The sequence below is a fragment of the Pseudophryne corroboree genome, chromosome 4 (genome assembly GCF_028390025.1).
Source record: "Pseudophryne corroboree isolate aPseCor3 chromosome 4, aPseCor3.hap2, whole genome shotgun sequence".
In the NCBI taxonomy this organism is placed as follows: Eukaryota; Metazoa; Chordata; class Amphibia; order Anura; family Myobatrachidae; genus Pseudophryne; species Pseudophryne corroboree.
The window spans coordinates 244,510,815-244,532,019 of record NC_086447.1 but is presented as its reverse complement, the minus strand read 5'-3'; the positions used below and the strand labels follow the sequence as shown (position 1 = coordinate 244,532,019).

Here is a 21,205-nt window from a genome sequence, read left to right as displayed (position 1 = left end):
TCGGAATTTAGCAGGGCGATAATTGGCCAAGATCGCGGGATTCTTCCCTGGTTTGGGGAAAGTTATTATTTTTGCTTCCAGCATTTCAGCCGGGAATGTCCCCCTGGAGGAGGCTTCTTCAAACACCAAATGTAACGGTCCAGCCAGTTGCGCACTAAAGCACTTATAGAAATCGTTAGCATACCCGTCTGGCCCTGGCACTTTATCCGAGGGTAGTTCTCGGATAACCCGAGCAATCTCATCTATTGACCACGGTTTCTCCAAGTCGCGAAGCGTGGTCACGTCTATGGAGGGTAGGGACAATTTCTCTAAAAAGGACTCAATTCCCTCTGCGGTCGGTTGGGGGGTCATAGGGTCATCACCTAGATTGTATAAGGAGGAGTAGAATGAAGCAAAAGCATTTGCTATGTCCGACGGGTCCGTAACTTTGGTACCCCTCAGATTCACATCCCCTTTAATGCGTTCATGCGCCGTTTTACCTCTAAGCTTCCTGGCCAGCATCCTACCGGCTTTGTCCCCCTGTACATAAAATTTTTGTTTCAGTCTGAACATGGTTTTATGGATGTCTTGAAGTGTCAAAGTATTCCACTCCTCTCGGGTTTTAAGTAGTTCCTTATATATCTTCTTATCTGAGGTGGGCCGATTTAAGTTTGATTTCTAAATCTACTAGGCGGGATTCTACTGCTTTTAACCTTTTATCGTAGGCGGCTCGTCGTCTAGCGGCAGCCTGTATAAAGGAACCCCTAACAACCGCCTTCAGGGCACACCAATAATTAAAAACATTTGTTTCTCCAGGAGTGTTTGTATCACGGGTAGTACAGTTTCCGTAACAGAAGGGTCATTTAAAAGATATCTGCCAAGGCGCCATTGTCTATGGGAGATAGTGGCCGTCTGTAAACACCAGCGGAGGGATAAGGCAGAATGGTCTGACCAAGAGACAGGGATAATAGTGGATCTCTGGATCGATTGTAGGGACCATTTATCCGACAGGGCCATATCTATCCGAGAATGCGAGCTACGTACTGGGGAATAGAAGGTATAATCCCTGTTCAAAGGGTTTTTCGCCCTCCATACATCATAGTGGTCGTATTCATCCAACAATCGCCTAAATTGAGATGATTGATCCCTAGCGGTAGGCTTACGCTTGGGACGAAGCGGGGAGGATCTGTCCATATGAGGATCCAATACTAAATTAAACTCGCCTAAGATCAACAACGCTCCTGAACAAACGGTTTGTAGGGTATTTAGAGTTAGGTACATAAACCACCGCTAGAGTGACTCGCTTATCATCCAATGTACCATTAAGAATCAAATAACGACCCTCTGTGTCAGACGTCCTCTTTTCTAATGTAAACTGACATGCAGAGGAGAACAAAAGGGCAACTCCCGCTTTCTTTATTAGGCCATTTGAGGTGTAACATAGAGGGAATTTATAATCAGAGAACTGGGGAGGGGAGGAGGACATGAAATGTGTCTCTTGAATTGCCACAACATGCGCTTTCAACTTTGCAAAGTGCCTCAATGCGAGTTTCCTTTTATTCGGTGAATTGAGACCCTTTACATTAACAGAGATCACATTAACCATTATCTAAGGGAGCGTGAAGGTAGGCAATACACAAAAAATAGGCCGAGATCATCAAAAGTATATGTGTGGTACCAGTGGCGTAAGTTCGTCCCAGTCGCCCGGAGGCATGATAAATGTTGGTGCCCCCCTACATATACACATACACACACATACCATATGTAGCTATCCGGCACTAAGGGTGAACAGTAGCAGCGTGCTCAGGTACCTTTCCCAGTAGTAATATAGATACACATACAAAGTGGACGCACACCAAGTCAGTTATTACAATAAAACAGACACCAGCATACCATTATAGTACACCTACAGTGCTCCCTCACCCGCCAGCAGGTCTCGATGGAGATGCTTTGGCGCAGTGGTGTGCCGATATAATTAGTGTTCACTGTAGGATTTTTTTTACGGCAGGGTGCTGATCACGGGGAGGGATGGGCAAACTTAGGTACATACTATAATGCTTGGTGCTCCCATACCTATGGGCCAAAACATGGACAGTGCGCGCCGAAGGCGCGCTCCAAAAATCTAGCGGCGTTGTTTCATAATAGGGGCCAAACACTTTATTACAACACGGTGGTGCACCTAATACACATTGCACCAGATAGAACCTCCTACACACTGCGACAGATAGAGACGTTATACACATTGCACCAGGTAGAGAGCACTGAGGCACACTGCACCAGGTAGAGAGCACTGAGGCACACTGCACCAGGTAGAGAGCACTGAGGCACACTGCACCAGGTAGAGAGCACTGAGGCACACTGCACCAGGTAGAGAGCACTGAGGCACACTGCACCAGGTAGAGAGCACTGAGGCACACTGCACCAGGTAGAGAGCACTGAGACACACTGCACCAGGTAGAGAGCACTGAGACACACTGCACCAGGTAGAGAGCACTGAGGCACACTGCACCAGGTAGAGAGCACTGAGACACACTGCACCAGGTAGAGAGCACTGAGGCACACTGCACCAGGTAGAGAGCACTGAGGCACACTGCACCAGGTAGAGAGCACTGAGACACACTGCACCAGGTAGAGAGCACTGAGGCACACTGCACCAGGTAGAGAGCACTGAGGCACACTGCACCAGGTAGAGAGCACTGAGACACACTGCACCAGGTAGAGAGCACTGAGACACACTGCACCAGGTAGAGAGCACTGAGGCACACTGCACCAGGTAGAGAGCACTGAGACACACTGCACCAGGTAGAGAGCACTGAGGCACACTGCACCAGGTAGAGAGCACTGAGGCACACTGCACCAGGTAGAGAGCACTGAGACACACTGCACCAGGTAGAGAGCACTGAGGCACACTGCACCAGGTAGAGAGCACTGAGGCACACTGCACCAGGTAGAGAGCACTGAGGCACACTGCACCAGGTAGAGAGCACTGAGGCACACTGCACCAGGTAGAGAGCACTGAGATTGAAGTTTACAGCTGCAAAATACTTACAAGGTTAATTTAGCCCAGGGGGACTCTCATGTGCTTACCGGGTCCGGCGGCGCACGGCTGGGTCTGGCGGCGTGGCGGGGTACGGCAGGCAGAAAACGGCGGGTTGGTAGGGCGCACAAAAACGGGCAGGGTGGGATTCATCTGTCTAAAAAAAGGTGCAGACACCTAGCGTGAACACTAGATATATATATAAAAAAAACACAAACGCCTCATTCACTTAAACACACACACACACGTCTCTTTCACTTACACACACAAGTCTCTCTTACATACACATGCCTCCCACTTACACACACATACATGCCTCTCACTTACATACACATGTCTCTCACTTACACACACACACACATCACTCACACACATGCCTTTTACTTGAATGCACAACTTTCATTAAAAACACACACACACCTCACTTAAAAACAAGCACACACAAAACACAGTGCTTCCCCCCAAATACACCTCTCCCCTACCCCCCACACAGTGTCTACCTTTGGCTTTCATCATCAGGCTGACGGAGCAGAGAGCTTCCCTCGGCTGGCTAGAAGAGGAGCTGTGCTCTGGAGCTCCCCCTAGCTGCAGCCAGTGCCATCTCTCCCTACAGGAGGCAGCTTCCGTGTCAGTGACTGCTCCTCCGTCCACAATAGCAGCGCAGTTCTCAGGCTGCGGGAGACAGTGGAGGAGATGCGCCCCCTTGTGGTCAGGAGCCCGGCGGCAGCCGACTCCACTGCCTCCCACAGTTCCGCCCCTGTGTGGTACTCTGAATGTAGTCGGGCCTATATAGCCCTATGGACACCATGCAGGATATGTACTTTCGTGGAAGAAGTAAATGGTTTGGGTCGGGTCGGAACAAAGGGGGGAGAAAACGAAGGAAAACAAAAACAAAAAAGTAGTAAGTGCCATACGGCACTCTAACCTGAGGCCACCTCTGTAGGTGACACATTGGTAGGCGTGGAGACAGAACATGCCCCCATCGCTCTCTATAGGAACCAAACCAAACAGCAAACAAACAACTGAGCATTGGTTACATTAAATAGATAGACATATCGTAAACTCTAAATGGTCAACCTGTCACATATAAAAAAGAGAATGGGTAGGTGGAGACGGTGTACATGCCCAACACCAGTAACCAAGACATGTGTAAACAAAACAGTATGTGACAACTCAAACTATTCTGAGGGAGTCCCGCATCCCCAACTCCGACGAGACTACAGAGTAGCAAGTCACTGGAAATCGCAACAGACATGGAGACCCGGACACCCTCATTAGACATACTAAAGTAATACAAGCAGAACATAGAATTCAAAACTGTGGTAAACAGAAAATGATAAATCAACAGTGTGGTATAAAGGATACAGCTGTTTATGTGGCTTTCGACCAGTCCCGAGACACCGGGGAGTGTCTGGGGCCCGGTGCAGAAATCGTGTCTAAGTTCCATTTAACCAAAAGTTTAATGCCATCCTCTGGTGAGGAGACAGCCATCATTGACCCGTTGCAGCGGATGATGAGTTTGGTCGGGAAGCCCCATCGGTACGGTATGTCCTCCTTCTGGAGCGCCTTGGTTACCGGAAGAAAAATTCGGCGTCTGGCTATAGTAGCAGCCGACAAATCACCATAAATTTGGAGATTTCCCATGGCCGACAGTTCCTTCTCTTTGGATCTGGAGATGCGTAAAATCTTCTCTTTAATATGAAAATAGTGGAAACGCATAATAGTGTCTCTAGGGGCATCTGACAGGGTGGTGCGGGGTTTAGGTAGGCGGTGAATTCAATCAAGCAGTAGATTGGTGGAAGGGATATCTGGGGCTAAACTTTTAAATATACCCAAGACATGATCCTCCAGATCTGAGATAGTAACGGATTCCGGTATCCCCCGTATTTTGACATTGTTACATCTGGAACGATCCTCAAGATCTCCGACTTTAGCTTTCAGGAAGTCCACTTCGACTTGCATTGCATTATGGGATGTGATCAGGTCGTTATGTGACTGAATAATTTCCTCAAATTTATTTTCCAAATGGTCAGTCCTCTGACCAATGTCATCGATACTTTGTTAGCGTATCTGCAAGGCATTTTTTAATTCAGCGGAGATATCCGTTTTAAATGACGATAAGAGCTGTTTCATCAGGCCTACCATCAGGGGGGCATTGTCTCCTTGAGACAGACTTTGAGCCATGGAGATCGCAGCGGATCAAATGGTTTAGACAGAGCTGAAAGTTGTAAAGACAGGTCCGATCCCGTCGATTGGGATGAAGCTGAAGGTGGTGAGGGATTCGCCTTGAAGAAATTTACTTTAGGGGTCCCATGATTATCCTTCTTTGGTTTAGGCATGGTGGGGAGATAAATGTAGGCAGGCCCCAATATTCTGTATTCGTAAATAAAGTTATAGCGTAACCGGGTCGATTATAATAAGACAATAACTCAGCGTGTTATAAGATGTATAGAGAGCGATGGGTGAACGTGGGTGATATCACCACATTATCATAGAAGCAGGACTCATAGATGAAATGCAGAAGGACGCTCCATACGCTCCAAAGGTGCTGCTAACTGTCGATCAGAGCTCCATGTATCTGCGTCTACCCGTATATGCCGCTCCTCAGAGAGGGACACAGCTGTCCAGTGTCCAACAGGCCACCCCAGATCCCGGACCAGCCAAGGGACAGGGGGACGCCGCTATATAATGAGTGTAAGGGATGACACAGTGGGTCTCCGTATTTAGTGCATGCAGGCAGAGGGTTTCCCTTACCTTGAGGGTCTGGGCCCAGTGTAGTATCGACTAGCAGGCCATTTGCTGCACAAAACTGTGTACTGGCACAATGTGGGTCATCCAGGGGTTCACACAGGAGCAAACAGCTTATTCCAGCCTTTGTCCCCAAAATCCAAGATGGCCGCCGCGTCATACACTGAGCTGCCTCCTCTCTCAGTTAGCCCCTTGTGCAGCCATGATGGGGATCCCCCTTGCAGCCTTAAAGGACAGCAGGCTCCGGACAGGTCAGGCAGATCGAGTGGGGAAGCCAGGAGGGGTCCGGCGCGAACGCTGGGAACCCGCGCGAAACTCCAGTCCCGGATCTCCTGCCCGCCTAGGCCACAACCCGCAGGGACAGAGCAAGCTGTCCCCCGGCTCCGTGGCTGTCAGCGGCCGGGTCCGGGAGGCCGCAGGGAGGCAGGGAGAGCCCGGAGCCTGCCATTGGAGGGGTTTATGCAGCGATAGCAGAGGTTTATGGAGGGTGAGAGCTGGAGCGCACAGAGGATGCGTCCTCACTCTTCCGAAGCTAGGCCATGCCCATAAATTCATTTTTTCATCACAATTCTACACACAATGGCCCTCATTCCGAGTTGATCGCTCGCTAGCAGTGTTTAGCAGCCGTGCAAACGCATAGTCCCCGCCCACGGGGGAGTGTTTTTTTGCTTTGCAGGAGTGCGAACGCCTGTGCAGCAGTGCGCCTGCAAACACATTTTGTGCAAAACAAGACCAGCCCTGTAGTTACTTATCCTGTGCGATGATAGCTGCGACGAGTGACACGGTAATGACGTCAGATACCCGCCCAGCCACGCCTGCGTTTTTCCAAACACTCCCAGAAAATGGTCAGTTGACACCCTGAAACTCCCACTTCCTGTCAGTCTTCTTGCGACCGCCAGTGCGACTGAAAGCGTCGCTAGAACCTGTGCAAAAACACGATGCTCAATGTACCCGTACGTCACGCGTACGCATTGCGGTGCATACGCATGCGCAGATTTGCAGTTTTTTAACTGATTGCTGCGCTGCGGAAAACGGCAGCTAGTGATCAACTTGGAATGAACCCCAGTATCCCATAATGACAACGTAAAAAAAATTGGGGGGGGGGGATTTTTGCAAATTTATTAAAAATAAAAAACTAAGAAATCACATGTACATAAGTATTCACAGCCTTTGCCATAAAGCTCAAAGTTGAGCTCAGGTGCATCCTGTTTCCATTGATCATCCTTGAGATGTTCCTACAGCTTAATTGGAGTCCACCTGTGGTAAATTCAGTTGATTGGACATGATTTGGAAAGGCACACACCTGTCTATATAAGGTCCCACACTTGACAGTGCATGTCTGAGCACAAACCAAGAATGAAGTCAAAGGAATTGTCTGTAGACCTCCAAGACAGGATTGTCTCGAGGTATAAATCTGGGGAAGGGTACAGAAAAATATCTGCTGCTTTGAAGGTCCCGATGAACACAGTGGCCTCCATCATCTGGAAATGGAAGAAGTTCAGAACCACCAGGACTCTTCCTAGAGCTGGTCGGCCGTCTAAACTGAACGATCGAGGGAGAAGGGCCCTAGTCAGGGAGGTGACCAATAACCTGATGGTCACTCTGTCAGAGCTACAGCATTCCTCTGTGGAGAGAGGAGAACCTTCCAGAAGGACAACCATTTCTGCAGCAATCCACCAATCAGGCCTGTATAGTAGAGTGGCCAGATGGAAGCCACTCCTTAGTAAAAAGCACATGGCAGCCCATCTGGAGTTTGCCAAAATGCACCTGAAGGACTCTCAGACCATGAGAAACAAAATTCTCTTGTCTGATGAGACAAATATTGAACTATCTGACGTGAATGCCAAGCGTCATGTCTGGAGGAAACCAGGCACCGCTCATCACCAGGCCAATACCATCCCTACAGTGAAGCATGGTCGTGGCAGCATCATGCTGTGGGGATGTTTTTCAGTGGCAGGAACTGGGAGACTTGTCAGGATAGAGGGAAAGATGAATGCAGCAATCCTGGATGAAACCCTGCTCCAGAGCGCTCTTGACCTCAGACTGGGGCAACGGTTCATCTTTCAGCAGGACAACTACCCTAAGTACACAGACAATATATCAAAGGAGTGGCTTAAGAACAGCTCTGTGAATGTCCTTGAGTGGCCCAGCCAGAGCCTAGACTTGAATCCTATTGAACATCTCTGGAGAGATCTGAAAATGGCTGTGCACCAATGCTTCCCATCTAACCTGATGGAGCTTGAGAGGTGCTGCAAAGAGGAATGGGCGAAACTGCCCAAAGATAGGTGTGCCAAGCTTGTGGCATCATATTCAAAAAGACTTGAGGCTGTAATTACTGCAAAAGCTACATAAACAAAGTATTGAGCAAAGGCTGTGAATACTTATGTACATATGATTTCTTAGTTTTTTTATTTTTTATTAATTTGCAAAAATCTAAAAAAAACTTTTTTCTCTTATGTCCTAGAGGATGCTGGGGTCCACATTAGTACCATGGGGTATAGACGGGTCCACCAGGAGCCATTGGCACTTTAAGAGTTTGAGAGTGTGGGCTGGCTCTTCCCTCTATGCCCCTCCTACCAGACTCAGTTTAGAAAATGTGCCCGGAGGAGCCGGTTACAGCTAGCGGAGCTATCCAGAGTTTCTCTAGTAAAGTTATTTTTTAGAGTTTATTATTTTACAGAGAGACAGCTGGCAACAGCCTCCCTGCAGCGAGGGACTAAGGGGGGAGCAGTGTCCGCCCTGCGGGGTCTGAGCCACTGTCTCCACTGACTGGACACTGAGCACCAGAAGGGTCGGATCGCTCCCCGCCACAGGGGATCGGTCGCCCCAGCAGCATGCCACCACCCCCTTACAGAGCTGAAGAAGTGGCAAGTGAGACACCGACCCCCTTAGCAAGCGGGGGGCCGGTGTGAAGATGGGGGCAGCGGGGAGGGAGCGCAGTTGGAAGGCTCAGCGGTACATGGTGTGATGGGCGCCCTGGGCCAGCGCTTACCTTCTACACTGGTCCAGAAGCCTGTCGGTGTCCTCGGATCTCAGCCAGCACTAATTCCTCAGGCCAGTATAATTCATGAAGAGCAGGAAGACAGCGCCATTAAGGGGGCGGAGCTTCTCCTCAGAGCGGACTCAGCAGCGTTTCAGTGCCATTTTCCTGCCTGCGCAGTGCTGAGAAGCAGAATCAGGTCCCTCCACAGCAACTCCAGCTATCTGTAAACGGTACCAGGGGGTTGTAGAAGAAGGGGGAGGCTGTAATACGACTGTGTGTCCTATTAAGGTGCACAGTCAGCGCTGATAATGGGTCTCCCTTTGGTAAAAGCGCTGTGTGTGGGTTGGCTCCAATCTCTGTGTCTCTCTTGCCATTCTTGGGGGGAAAACTCTGTCTGCCCTCACGTGTGTGTGTGTGTGTGTGTGTGTGTGTGTGTGTGTGTGTGTGTGTGTGTGTGTGTGTGTGTGTGTGTGTGTGTAGAGTGTTTGGTGGTCTCCTTTAGCTATGTCCAGGGATACTGTGTCATATGCTGCAGAGGATTTGTCCTCCCAGGATGATCCCATTCCATGTAATCAGGATAGCACTGGTTTAGCACAGATACCAGCAAGGGAGCCTGAGTGGTTTTCCTCTATCAAATCGTGGATTTCTCAGATTTCTGACAGGGTTGCAAGTAATGAATCTGCAACCCGGGTATTACAGAAGTCTATGGCAGTATGGCCGGTTTCTGGTACCTCAGGACGCTCCGTTATATACTACCATAAGCGTGCGCTTGTGCATGTCACACAAGACGACACGGATACCGATTCTGACACCACAGATGGTGATGGGGATGTGTCGTGGGGGTCCGCATCTCTTGCAAAAGGGGTACAATTGATGATAGAATCTATCAGGGATGTGTTGAATATTAATGATACCACACCTGACAAGGTTGAGGAGGCCTTTTTCACTGAAAATAAAAAAGCCTCGCTAACCTTCCCTGCGTCAAAGGAATTGAATGCTATATTTGAGAAAACATGGGAAAACCCTGAGAAAAAATTCCAGATCCCTAAACGGGTACAGGTGGCGTTTCCTTTCCCTGAGGAGGATAGAGAAAAATAGGAAAACCCGCCGATTGCTGACACATCTGTGTCCAGACTCTCAAAGAAGGTGGTTTTACCTGTTCCAGGATCTACCGCCTTAAAGAAGCCGGCTGATCGGAAAATTGATAACACACTTAAATCAATGTACACTGCTTTAGGGGCCATATTACGTCCCACTATTGCTAGTGCATGGATTGCAAAGGCTATAGTAAAGTGGTCGGCAACCTTACTTGAGGATTTGGATACGATGGATAAGGATGATGTTGCATTATTTTTACGCAACGTACATGATTCAGCAGGGTTTATGGTAGAATCCATGAAAGACCTGGGTTCCATGGCTGCGGGAATATCTTCCATGTCTGTTTCAGCTCGTCGAGGACTGTGGCTGTGCCAGTGGTCGGCCGACGCGGAATCCAGAAAAAGTGTGGAGTCCTTAACCTATACAGGTCAGGCTCTCTTTTAGGAGGCTCTAGACGCGTGGATATCCACGGCTACAGCACGTGGATATCCACGGCTACAGCGGGTAAGTCTCTGTTTCTTCCCTCAGCAGCACCTGCTCCGAAGAAATCCTTCTCTTCATCTGCAACACAGTCCTTTCGGCCTAACAAGCCTAGAAAGGCCAAACAGTCCAATACCTTCTTTAGGGGAGGTCGAGTGAAGTCCAAGAAACCTGCCGCTGCAGGTTCCCAGGAACAAAAGCGAGACTCAGACAATTCAGTCACGTCTGGGTATCGTCCGGCCTGGATCCCTGGGTGATAGATATTGTGTCCCAGGGATACAGGCTGGAATTTCAAAGTCTCCCTTCTCATCGTTTTTTCAAATCAGGCTTGCCAGCTCTGTTGGCAGACAGCACTGTATTACAAGAAGCTGTCCAAAAGCTGGTGGAGGCACAGGTCATTGTGCCAGTTCCTCCTCCTGCGCAGGCCACAGGTTACTATTCAAACCTTTTTGTGGTACCGAAACCGGATGGTTCGGTCAGGCCCATTCTGAACCTAAAATCATTGAACCCTTCTCTAAAGGAGTTCAAGTTCAAGATGGAGTCTGTGAGGGCGGTGATATCAGGTCTGGAAGAAGGGGAATTCCTGGTATCCCTGGATATCAAGGATGCGTACCTCCACATTCCGATATGGCTGCCGCATCAGGCTTATCTCCGCTTCGCATTGCTGGACTGTCATTTCCAGTTCCAGGCCCTGCCATTTGGCCTCTCCACAGCACCAAGGGTGTTTACCAAGGTGATGGCAGAGATGATGGTTCTCCTACGCAAACAAGGGGTGAACATCATTCCATTGTTCTCACAACACGCCTCCTCAAGAGTCATGGTTGGATTCTGAACCTTCCAAAGTCACATTTGGAACCAACCCAGTGGTTGTCCTTTCTGGGAATTATCCTGAACACGGAAGTGCAGAAGGTGTTTCTTCCACAGGAAAAGGTGTTGGTAATACAAACTATGGACCAGGATGTCCTGAAGCAAGCCCGGGTGTCGGTTCATCAATGCATTCGCCTTTTGGGAAAGATGGTAGCCTCTTACGAGGCTCTCCAGTACGGGAGGTTTCACACTCGTACCTTCCAACTGGATCTTCTGGACAAGTGATCGGGATCTCATCTCCACGTGCACCAGAGAATTCGTCTGTCGCCAAAGGCCAGTATTTCGCTCCTCTGGTGGTTACAACTACCTCACCTTCTGGAGGGCCGCAGGTTCGGGATTCAGGATTGGGTCCTTCTAACCACGTATGCGAGCTGTGGAGCAGTCACTCAAAGAGTAACTTTCCAAGGACGGTGGTCAAGCCTGGAAGCCAGCCTGCCCATCAACATCCTGGAACTAAGAGCCATCTACAACGGTCTTCTTCAGGCGGCCCCTCTTCTAAGAAATCGGGCCATTCATATGCAGTCGGACAACCTAACAACAGTGGCTTACATAAACCGACAGGGCGGAACGAAGAGCAGAGCGGCAATGTCTGAGATTGACAAGAATATTCCTCTGGACAGGAAAACACGCGTTGGCGCTGTCAGCCATCTTCATTTCGGGAGTAGACAACTGGGAAGCAGACTTCCTCAGCAGACACGATCTCCATCCAGGGGAGTGGGGTCTCCATCCTGAGGTATTCAAGGAAATAACAGACCTTTGGGGATTACCCCAAATAGACATGATGGCCTCTCGTCTCAATAAGAAGCTTCGGCATTATTGTTCCTGGTCGAGGAACCCACAAGCAGTGGCAGTGGACGCCCTGGTGTCTCCGTGGGTGTTCCAGTTAGTGTACGTGTTTCCACCACTCCCACTCACCTCAAGAATCCTTAAGCTCATAAGGAGAACAAGGGTTCAAGCGATCCTCATTACTCCAGACTGGCCAAGAAGGGCTTGGTACGCGGACCTTCTGAATCTACTGCAAGAAGAACCGAGGCCTCTTCCTCTTTGGGAGGACCTGCTGCAGCAGGGGCCATTCACCGATCAAGACTTACCATGGCTACGTTTGACGGCATGGAAGTTGAGCGCCTGATTCTTGCTTGGAAGGGCCCTCCGAAGAAGGTCATTCCTACCCTGATACAGGCTAGGAAAGGGGTAACGTCTAAACATTACCATTGTATTTGGAAGAAATATGTCTCTTGGTGTGAATTCAAGAAGTTTCCCATGGTGGAGTTTCAACTCGGACGTTTTCTCCTCTTCCTGCAGGCAGGTGTGGATATGGGCCTGAGGTTGGGATCTGTGAAGGTCCAGATTTCGTCCCTCTCCATCTTCTTCCAGAAACAATTGGCTGCCCTCCCTGAGGTTCAGACTTTTTTGAAGGGAGTTCTACACATCCAACCTCCCTTTGTACTGCCTACGGCTCCATGGGACCTTAACGTGGTGCTGCAGTTCCTCCAGTCGGATTGGTTTGAGCCTCTACAGGAGGTTGAGGTCAAATTTCTTACATGGAAGACGGTCACGTTGTTGGCCTTAGCTTCTGCTAGACGCGTGTCCAAATTGGGGGCTTTATCCTGTAAAAGCCCTTACTTGATCATCCACGAAGATAGAGCTGAGCTCCGGACACGTCAGCAGTTTCTTCTGAAGGTTGTGTCGGCATTTCATATCAACCAACCGATTGTGGTGCCAGTGGCTACTGACTCCTCAATCACATCAAAGTCCTTGGATGTTGTAAGGGCTCTGAAGATATATGTGAAGAGAACTTCTCGTCACAGAAAGTCGGACTTCCTGTTTGTCCTATATGATCCCGAGAAAATTGGGTGTCCTGCTTCTAAGCAGACTATTTCTCACTGGATTTGGTTCACTATCCAGCATGCTTATTCTAGGACTGCCGTGTCCAAGATCTGTTAAGGCCCACTCTACTCGTAAGGTGGGGTCTTCCTGGGCGGCAGCCCAGGGTGTCTCGGCAGTGCAACTTTGCCGAGCTGCAACTTGGTCTGGGTCTAACACGTTTGCAAAGTTTTACAAGTTCGATACTTTGGCCTCCGATGATCTGAAATTCAGTTAATCAGTTCTGCAGGAGCCTCCACGCTCTCCCTCCCGTTCTGGGAGCTTTGGTACATCCCCATGGTACTAATGTGGACCCCAGCATCCTCTAGGACGTAAGAGAAAATTGGATTTTGGTTACCTACCGGTAAATCCTTTTCTCGAAGTCCATAGAGGATGCTGGGCGCCCGCCCAGCTCTTAGTTTTTCTACAACCGTTATTTGGTTCAGTACAACTTTGTTTAGTTATGTACTGCATTGTTACTTGGTAAGTAATGTTTCAGCAGTTGCTGAGTTTTTCAAGCTGGTTAGCTTGATGTGCCTTGTGTGTGTGAGCTGGTATGAATCTCGCCACTATCTGTGTTAAATCCTTCTCTCGAAGATGTCCATCTCCTCAGGCAGTTTCTAGACAGAGTCTGGTAGGAGGGGCATAGAGGGAGGAGCGAGCCCACACTCTCAAACTCTTAAAGTGCCAATGGCTCCTGGTGGACCCGTCTATACCCCATGGTACTAATGTGGACCCCAGCATAGTCCCCTATGGACTACGAGAAATGGATTTACCGGTAGGTAACCAAAATACTATTTTCATGTTGTCATTATGGGGCATTGGGTGTAGAATTTTGAGTGAAAAAATAAATTTATTCCAGTTTGGAATAAGGCTGTAACATAAAGTGTGGAAAAAGTGAAGCGCTGTGAATACTTTCCGGATGCACTGTACATCTACTCGCGGCAAATATGACTCATTTTGCCATTACTATTGTGCCCGCGACTGTGTGTGGGCATGTGCGCATGCACCTGCTTACATAAGAATGCATACTACTATTAGTCATGGCAAGCTGCAGGCGAATGCTGCTGCGATACATACGCATGCGCCAGCGAAAACGTGCAAGTCGAAGGAGGACACGTGTATATCCAATATCATCTCAGTGCTTTTGATACAGATCTACCTTTCTTTTTCTGACTTCTCCACCTCTCTCCTCAATCGGGGTCTGGGACTCCAGGTCGACAACAAAAAGGTCGACATGGACAAAAGGTCGACAGGAACAAGGTCGACATGGGTTTTTTATGTTTTTTTGGTGTCGTTTTCTTCGTAGAGTGACCGGGAACCCCAATTAGTGCACCGCGTCCCCTCGCATGGCTCGCTTCGCTCACCATGCTTCGGGCATGGTGCCTTCGCTCCGCTTCGCTCGGCACAGATTACCGTTCCAATCGTAGTCCATGTGGATCGTTAAGTATGAAAAGGTTCCAAAAAAGAAAAAAATTGTGAAAAACTCATGTCGACCTTTTCCATGTCGACCTTGTTCCTGTCGACCTTTTGTCCATGTCGACCTTTTGTACATGTCGACCTAAGGTGTGTCGACCTGGAGTCCGGATACCCCTCAATCGTATCGCCAACTGTCTTTCTGCTATCTCTTCCAGGATCTATTGATGGCAAAACCATCTTCTCCAGCCCCCAAGTATGCTGTCTTGGAGTTATCCTTGGCTCATCTCTCTCCTTCAAACCACACATTCAGTACCTTGCGCAGTCCGGTCATTCCCATCTCAAAAATATTTCTAGGATCAGACCCTTTCTTACCCTGAATGCTACAAATATCATCATCCACTCACTGGTCATCTCCAAATTGGACTACTGTAACTTCCTCCTATCTGGCCAGTGCTGCTCTCGGCCCATCTTCCTATTCTGCTCCTTCAGAACTAAATTCAAGCTTCTTACATTCACTTACATCTCTGTTCTTATCTCCATTCACATGTCCTCTTCACTGTCTCGCTTGACAACTGATTACTTTCTCCCTCTACCACCTCCAAGATTTTGTATGTGCTGCTCCCTACTGCTAGAATTCTCTACCTCTAGCTATCAGAATCTTCACCTTTCTACGAAACGTTAAATGGGTTCTCAAGACCCACTTCTTTATCCCCAGCCATCTCTCATCCTAACCCTCTGTTCCATGCTCACCTCTATCCCATCTGTATCACCCCTGTCTGTCTGCCCCTCCCTTCAGAATGTAAGCTCTCATGAGCAGGGCCCTCTCCCCTTACATAGTTGATGAGGTTGAAAAGAGACAAAAAGTCCATCGAGTTCAACCTGTATTATAAAATTTTATTTCATTTAGATGCTATATCCTTGGATATTTCTTTCAGTTAGGAATTTATCTAATCCATTTTTAAACATATTGACTGAGTCCACTATTACTACCTTCTCTGGCAGAGAATTCCAAATCCTTACTGCTCTTACTGTGAAGAACCCTTTTCGTTCCCTTACTAATCATCTACTCTATACTCTATACTCCCTACAACAGCACCTAACCCTTGGTTTCTTGCACCGTGTTGCTTAGTTGAATGTTGAGCCGACAGTCCCCGCTGGCTGCTGAGCAACCGGAACACCAGGCAGCTATGCTGTTGCTGGTTACTTAGTGAAAACAGGAAGTTGGGACTACGTACTGTGATGCAGCTGTGGAATATTGATCAGTCAGTCTGAGCTGGATGTTCCTGTTGCTCCTATTGGTTACTCTTCCTGATCTTTGCCAGTTATAGATTAAACCTTGTGTGTAAGTCACTGGTCTTTGTCTCAGGATTCTGTGGATACCCTGCCTGTCCATAGAATACCCTGCCTAGTTCCCGCAAATACTCTGCCTGCTATTTCTTGTTTGTCTACCATACCCAGTGGCGGAAGTTCTGGAGACAATGGAGTCGGATGCCGCCGGGCGCCTGCTCTGGAGGGGCACGCTGACCTCTCCATTGCCTCCGGTGCTCTGCCCATCTGCTATATTTATACATTCAGCGCCAGCACCCGTTAGCTCAGCAGTAGCGGAGGAGGCGGGGCTTCCCGGCGCTGACAAGCGGTGCACCCGCCTGCACACAACCCTGCTGTCCACCTCCAGCGCAGATCCCCCTTCCCCTCTCACCTGCCGCTGCTGCAGCTCAAGTTAGCAGTGCCTCGGGGATGAACATGTAAGATTGGGAGAGGGGACTGACGGGGAAAAGCGCCGGGGCAGTGATAGTACATAAAGGAGGGCACGCACTGGACTCAGGCATGGCGCTTAGATTAGTGTTGTGTGTGATGTGTGTTTATACTGTGGGTAGCAATGTGTGTGTGTATATGTGGCTGTGTGTGTATCTGCATATGTGTGTGTATCTGCATGTGTGTGTGTGTGTGTGTGTGTGTGTGTGTGTGTGCGTATGGCAATATGTGAGGGGCTTTATGTGTATGTATGTGTGTATATATATATATATCTATATATATATATACAAAACCGGGATAGGCGGCACTCACGGACTTTTCAGAAGCTAAATGACCACAGGAGCCTTCTAGCGCTTTACGTTTCGGTTTATTCAAACCTTCATCAGAAGCAATATACATCATACAAAAAACATACCTTTATACACATACAAATCACCACACGTGCAAAATCTCCGGAGCCCCGGAAGCGGATATCCGGTCACGTCATCTCACACTGACAAGTCTGCCCAGATGATGACGCTTCCCGGCCACTGTGTACACCATCACCATAGAAACATCTACAAGATACATGAAGAGTTCCGGATACAATGTTAAAATATCATAAAGCATGATGTGCATCGGCATAATAACTATGCTAAGGTCACTTTAATAACACTTATATGTAGCAGTAAAAAAATTCTTGCTGATCATAGTTAAACAAAGTTAAAACAAAGTTTAAACAATAAAGTGATGCCACTGTGTTCCTGAATCTTTAAACAGAGGAATGTTTTTTGCTTACAGATGTTCATACCTTTATTTATAAAGGGAAGGCTGGTTTATAAGAAGCAATTGAAGGATAGTGACTCATTTAAACCAAAGGGAGACACCGTGTTTAACAGGTGTATCCATCGTGCCTCTCTCTGAAGTAGCAGCCTTGCTCTATCTCCCCCTCGCTTAGACAAAGGAACATGATCCAACATTTTATATCTCAAAGAGGACAAATTGTGTCTACATTCCTTAAAATGTTTGGCCACAGGCTGATCAATCTGTTTACCTTCTAATATCTGTTTGATGGCACTCCTGTGCTGGGTCATTCTTTCTTTAAATTGGCAGGTAGTTTTGCCAATGTAATATAACCCGCACGGGCATCTCAAGCAATATACTACAAATCTACTAGTGCACGTTAAGACATGTGATATCTTAATGCGTTGGCCTGATTGCGGATGCAAAATATAATCACCTGTTTCCAAATACAGACAAGTGGTGCAACCTGTGCATTTATAATTACCAGGCTTTTTCGTAAGAGCGACGGCTCAGCTGTCCAATACTGTGTGAAATCAGGGCCGGTTCAAGGGCGCAGAGCGCCCCGGGCAGGAAAGGGGCGTGGCCTAATACAGGGGGCGTGGTGAGTCACGCCCCCTGTACATTGAAAGCGCCGCTTGAATGCTGAGCGGTGCGCGATGACGTCATCGCGCACCGCACAGCAAAAGGTCCTCTCCACGAAGAGAAACTAGACGCTATGCGTCTAGTTCCCTTCGTGGAGAGGACCTTTGCTGTGCGGTGCGCGATGACGTCATCGCGCACCGCTCAGCAGTTACTCTCCACGAAGGGAAACTAGACGCATAGCGTCTAGTTCCCTTCACAGGAGGCGCCGAGGACGGGGACGGCAGCGGGCAGCGGAGGCGGACGGGGGACACAGCGGGCAGCAGTGGCGGAACTTGCCACGGTGCGGCGCCCTCCGGATGGCGCCAGCGCCCTCCAGAAGGCGGCGCCCCGGGCAAAAGTCCTGCTTGCCCGTGGCAAGAACCGCCACTGCGTGAAATAGGCAGCCTGCGGCTCAGTCATTGGCTGGGCACGCAGGCTGCCGGAAAGGAGAAGCAAGGGATCCCTGGCGATGCGTGGAGCCGAGCCAGCGCAGGCGGAGGTACGAGCTTGCAAACTGCTTGGAGGAGAGGCAGAGATAAATGAGCTCTCCCTCTCCTGTTGTGTCAGGGGCAGAACAAAAAGTAAGCCTGGCTGAATTACACTGCTGCTGTAAATTAGGGTCTGACTATATATATATATATATTTATACACACTGTACTGGTGCCTTCACAGTAATAGCAGAATTATTTCTTAGCGGGTGTGGCACTCAGGCTGAATAATAACACAAAGGGGTCGATTCAATTCGGCAATTTGAGAATAGCGCCGGGAATTAGCTCCTGACGCTATTCAATTCAGCTGCTAGTGACCCGCAATTGTCGGGAATTCTTCTCTCATCCCCGGGGGATGAGAGAAGAAACCCGACAAAAGTGCTGCCTCGCAGCCGGCGCAAGGCTGATTCTGTCGGGAATCAGCCTCGCGCCGGGGAGTTAAGTCGGAGAATGCCCGTTCTCCCGACAATTCAACCTGTTTAGTCGGCGAGAACGGGACATCGCCGACTTAACTGGAGCTGAATTGAATAGCGTCGGGAGCTAATTCCCGGCGCTATTCTTAAGTTGCCGAATAGAATCGACCCCATAGAGTCCAAAGCGATTGAAGTTGTGTTTGTGTTATTATTATTCAGCCTGAGTGCCGCACCCTCTAAGAAATATATATATTTTTTTTCGGATAAGTCCTCTATCTGCCTCTTTATTAGGGGCCCCACTGTCAGAGGTGCCCCGGGCCCCCCATAGTCTTAATCCGGCTCTGTATGTGGCTGTTTGTGGATGTGCCTCCAGGCCCCTGTTACCCTTAAATCGTCCCTGCCTGTTGTGGCGTGGGGTGTTGCTGGTGAAAGCAAGGAGTGTGTGTGGGGAAGGGGGGGGGGATCACCATTTTTATTTTGCCTCCGGGCGCCTGGTATTAACTTACGCCCCTGACCATACCTGTACCCTGTCTCTCCTGCTTACCAACTGCCTGGTTATTACTCCTTTGTTCCTGAGTCCTGCGTGCAGTAGCGACCACCATCACTGAGCTGTGCATAATAATTCTACCTCACTTTGCTGGTTAACCCATCAGGTTCCAGTACCGTGTATCCTACTGTATATTGCTCCAGCCAGTACTCTGTTGTCTCCAGCTAATTGGGTAAGACCCTACTGCTGAAGTTTAAATCATGGTGGCATCCTAAGTCCCAGTGTGTACATCTAACACTAAGGGAACAACAGGCAGCTGTTATAGGCATCAGACCCTCTAGCTGGCTTTGGGGATCTTACACAATTGGCTGCAGTTCCAAAACAGTAACAGGGTTAGCATACCTACCTAAAAGTTGTCGAGATACTGGCCATTGTGGTCCTGCTGTTGGTCTGTCGACATCCTAAGCACTGGGATCCTGTTACTATCCCATTCTCACTACCCATTGACCTTAAAATTAAACAGTATTTAATCAAATAAACTATTGCACCCGTTTTCGGGGCTAGCTGCATGTACTGTGTATCCCTGTAATGTATGATACCTGCTGCGAACCCTCTATTGCCGCCCACAGCTGCATGCCCCATAGGTTTCCATGGAGGATGCGATGCTGCCCAATGTATCAATATTTCAATCTTCTGACTACGATAGCCTGTTGTAGCCTATGGGCTACACTTCGCTGGATGTCGTTCTGGCAGGGTTCTGCCGTAAATGGCCCATGTGCATGGCGATGAGGCTGACCGCGCATGCGCAAAAGGCCTGGATGCGCACTCTGCAAATTGCAGAGATGGGCTCATTTTGGAGCACCTGTCCCTGCTTATGCCGGGTGATACATTCACCCAAAAGTAATCGCATTCTGCAATGCAATTCTGGGCGCATTTTATCGCACGTAGATCGCATTGCAAATACGTTCATTGATAAATGGGCCCCCAAGCCATCACAATCACTTAATAAAGATTTCAGCCATTGTAATGCAAGTTGCCACTGATCATGACAGAGCTAGGGAGCACAAATACAGAATGCAGATGGTAACGTGCAGTTTTGTCTCTGTTCAGTGCGTCTCAAGTACAAATTACCTATGTGAATAAATCCTGAAGGTCAATGAAAGCCAAATACACTGTAATGTAAGACTTAGATGAACGGACACATTTTATTCAAAGCAAATCACTACAGCTGTGAATAAAAGATTGTTTTGCTTTATCATAACATGTTCATTGTTAAATTGGTTCTTGCAGATTTCTATGGGTCAGATGTTGCAAGATTTTGGAAAATTCTTGGGTATGTTCCTGCTTGTGCTTTTCTCATTCACAATTGGACTGACACAGCTGTTTGGCAAAGGATACCAAAACAATGAACCGAAGGACTGCGTTGGGATCTTCTGTGAGCGCCAGAGCAATGACACTTTCCACTCGTAAGTTTTGTAACTATGGGCAACTCTTTTTCTTTTTCTTTAAATATTGCCTATCTAAAAAATTGTTGCACGTTAATCCTTAACTAAGACTTTGCCATCTCCCCTGTTGATTAATTGCATTCACGTGAGAAAACTTTTGGTGAGATTAAGTCCTAAGCGATAGATACACAGTGCCTGCCAGATTACTGCCAATAATGTCGCTAATTACTGTACTCTATTGTAATGTACACCTGGAGGTAAATTTACTAAGATGGGAGTTCTATTTAAGATGGGATGTTACCCCTAGCAACCAATCAGATTCTACTTCTCACTTATCTAGCACCTTCTAGAAGATAATACCTGGAATCTGATTGGTTGCTATGGGCAACATCCCATCTTAAATAGAACTCCTATCTTAGTAAATTTACCCCTGTACTCTATTGGGATATGCACCAGCAAACATTGAGGTGGCACATTTCAGAGAATTTACTCTGAAGTCTTGAAATATAAGAAATAAAATTGTAATAAGGTGTTCTGTATGAACAATAAAATTGCTATAAGCATTAATATTAGCTAATATATATAACTGAGTACCCTCTCAGTCATTTATACTATACACACACACACACACACACACACACACACACACACACACACACACACACACACACACACACACACACACACACACACACACGTGTGTGTGTATAATGTGTGTTTATTTATACATATTAGTGCA

General features: G+C 48.2%; 1 protein-coding gene across 3 annotated transcripts in view; it reads left to right on the top strand.

Moving 5' to 3' along the window:
- The window catches only part of TRPC1 (transient receptor potential cation channel subfamily C member 1), a 394,953-nt gene that overhangs the window by 322,835 nt on the left and 50,913 nt on the right, over window positions 1–21,205 (top strand). For all 3 annotated transcript variants that reach the window (XM_063915992.1, XM_063915990.1, XM_063915991.1), the window contains one exon: window positions 20,312–20,487. In XM_063915992.1, the coding sequence (XP_063772062.1) occupies window positions 20,312–20,487 (176 nt within the window). The remainder of the gene's footprint in view (window positions 1–20,311; window positions 20,488–21,205) is intronic.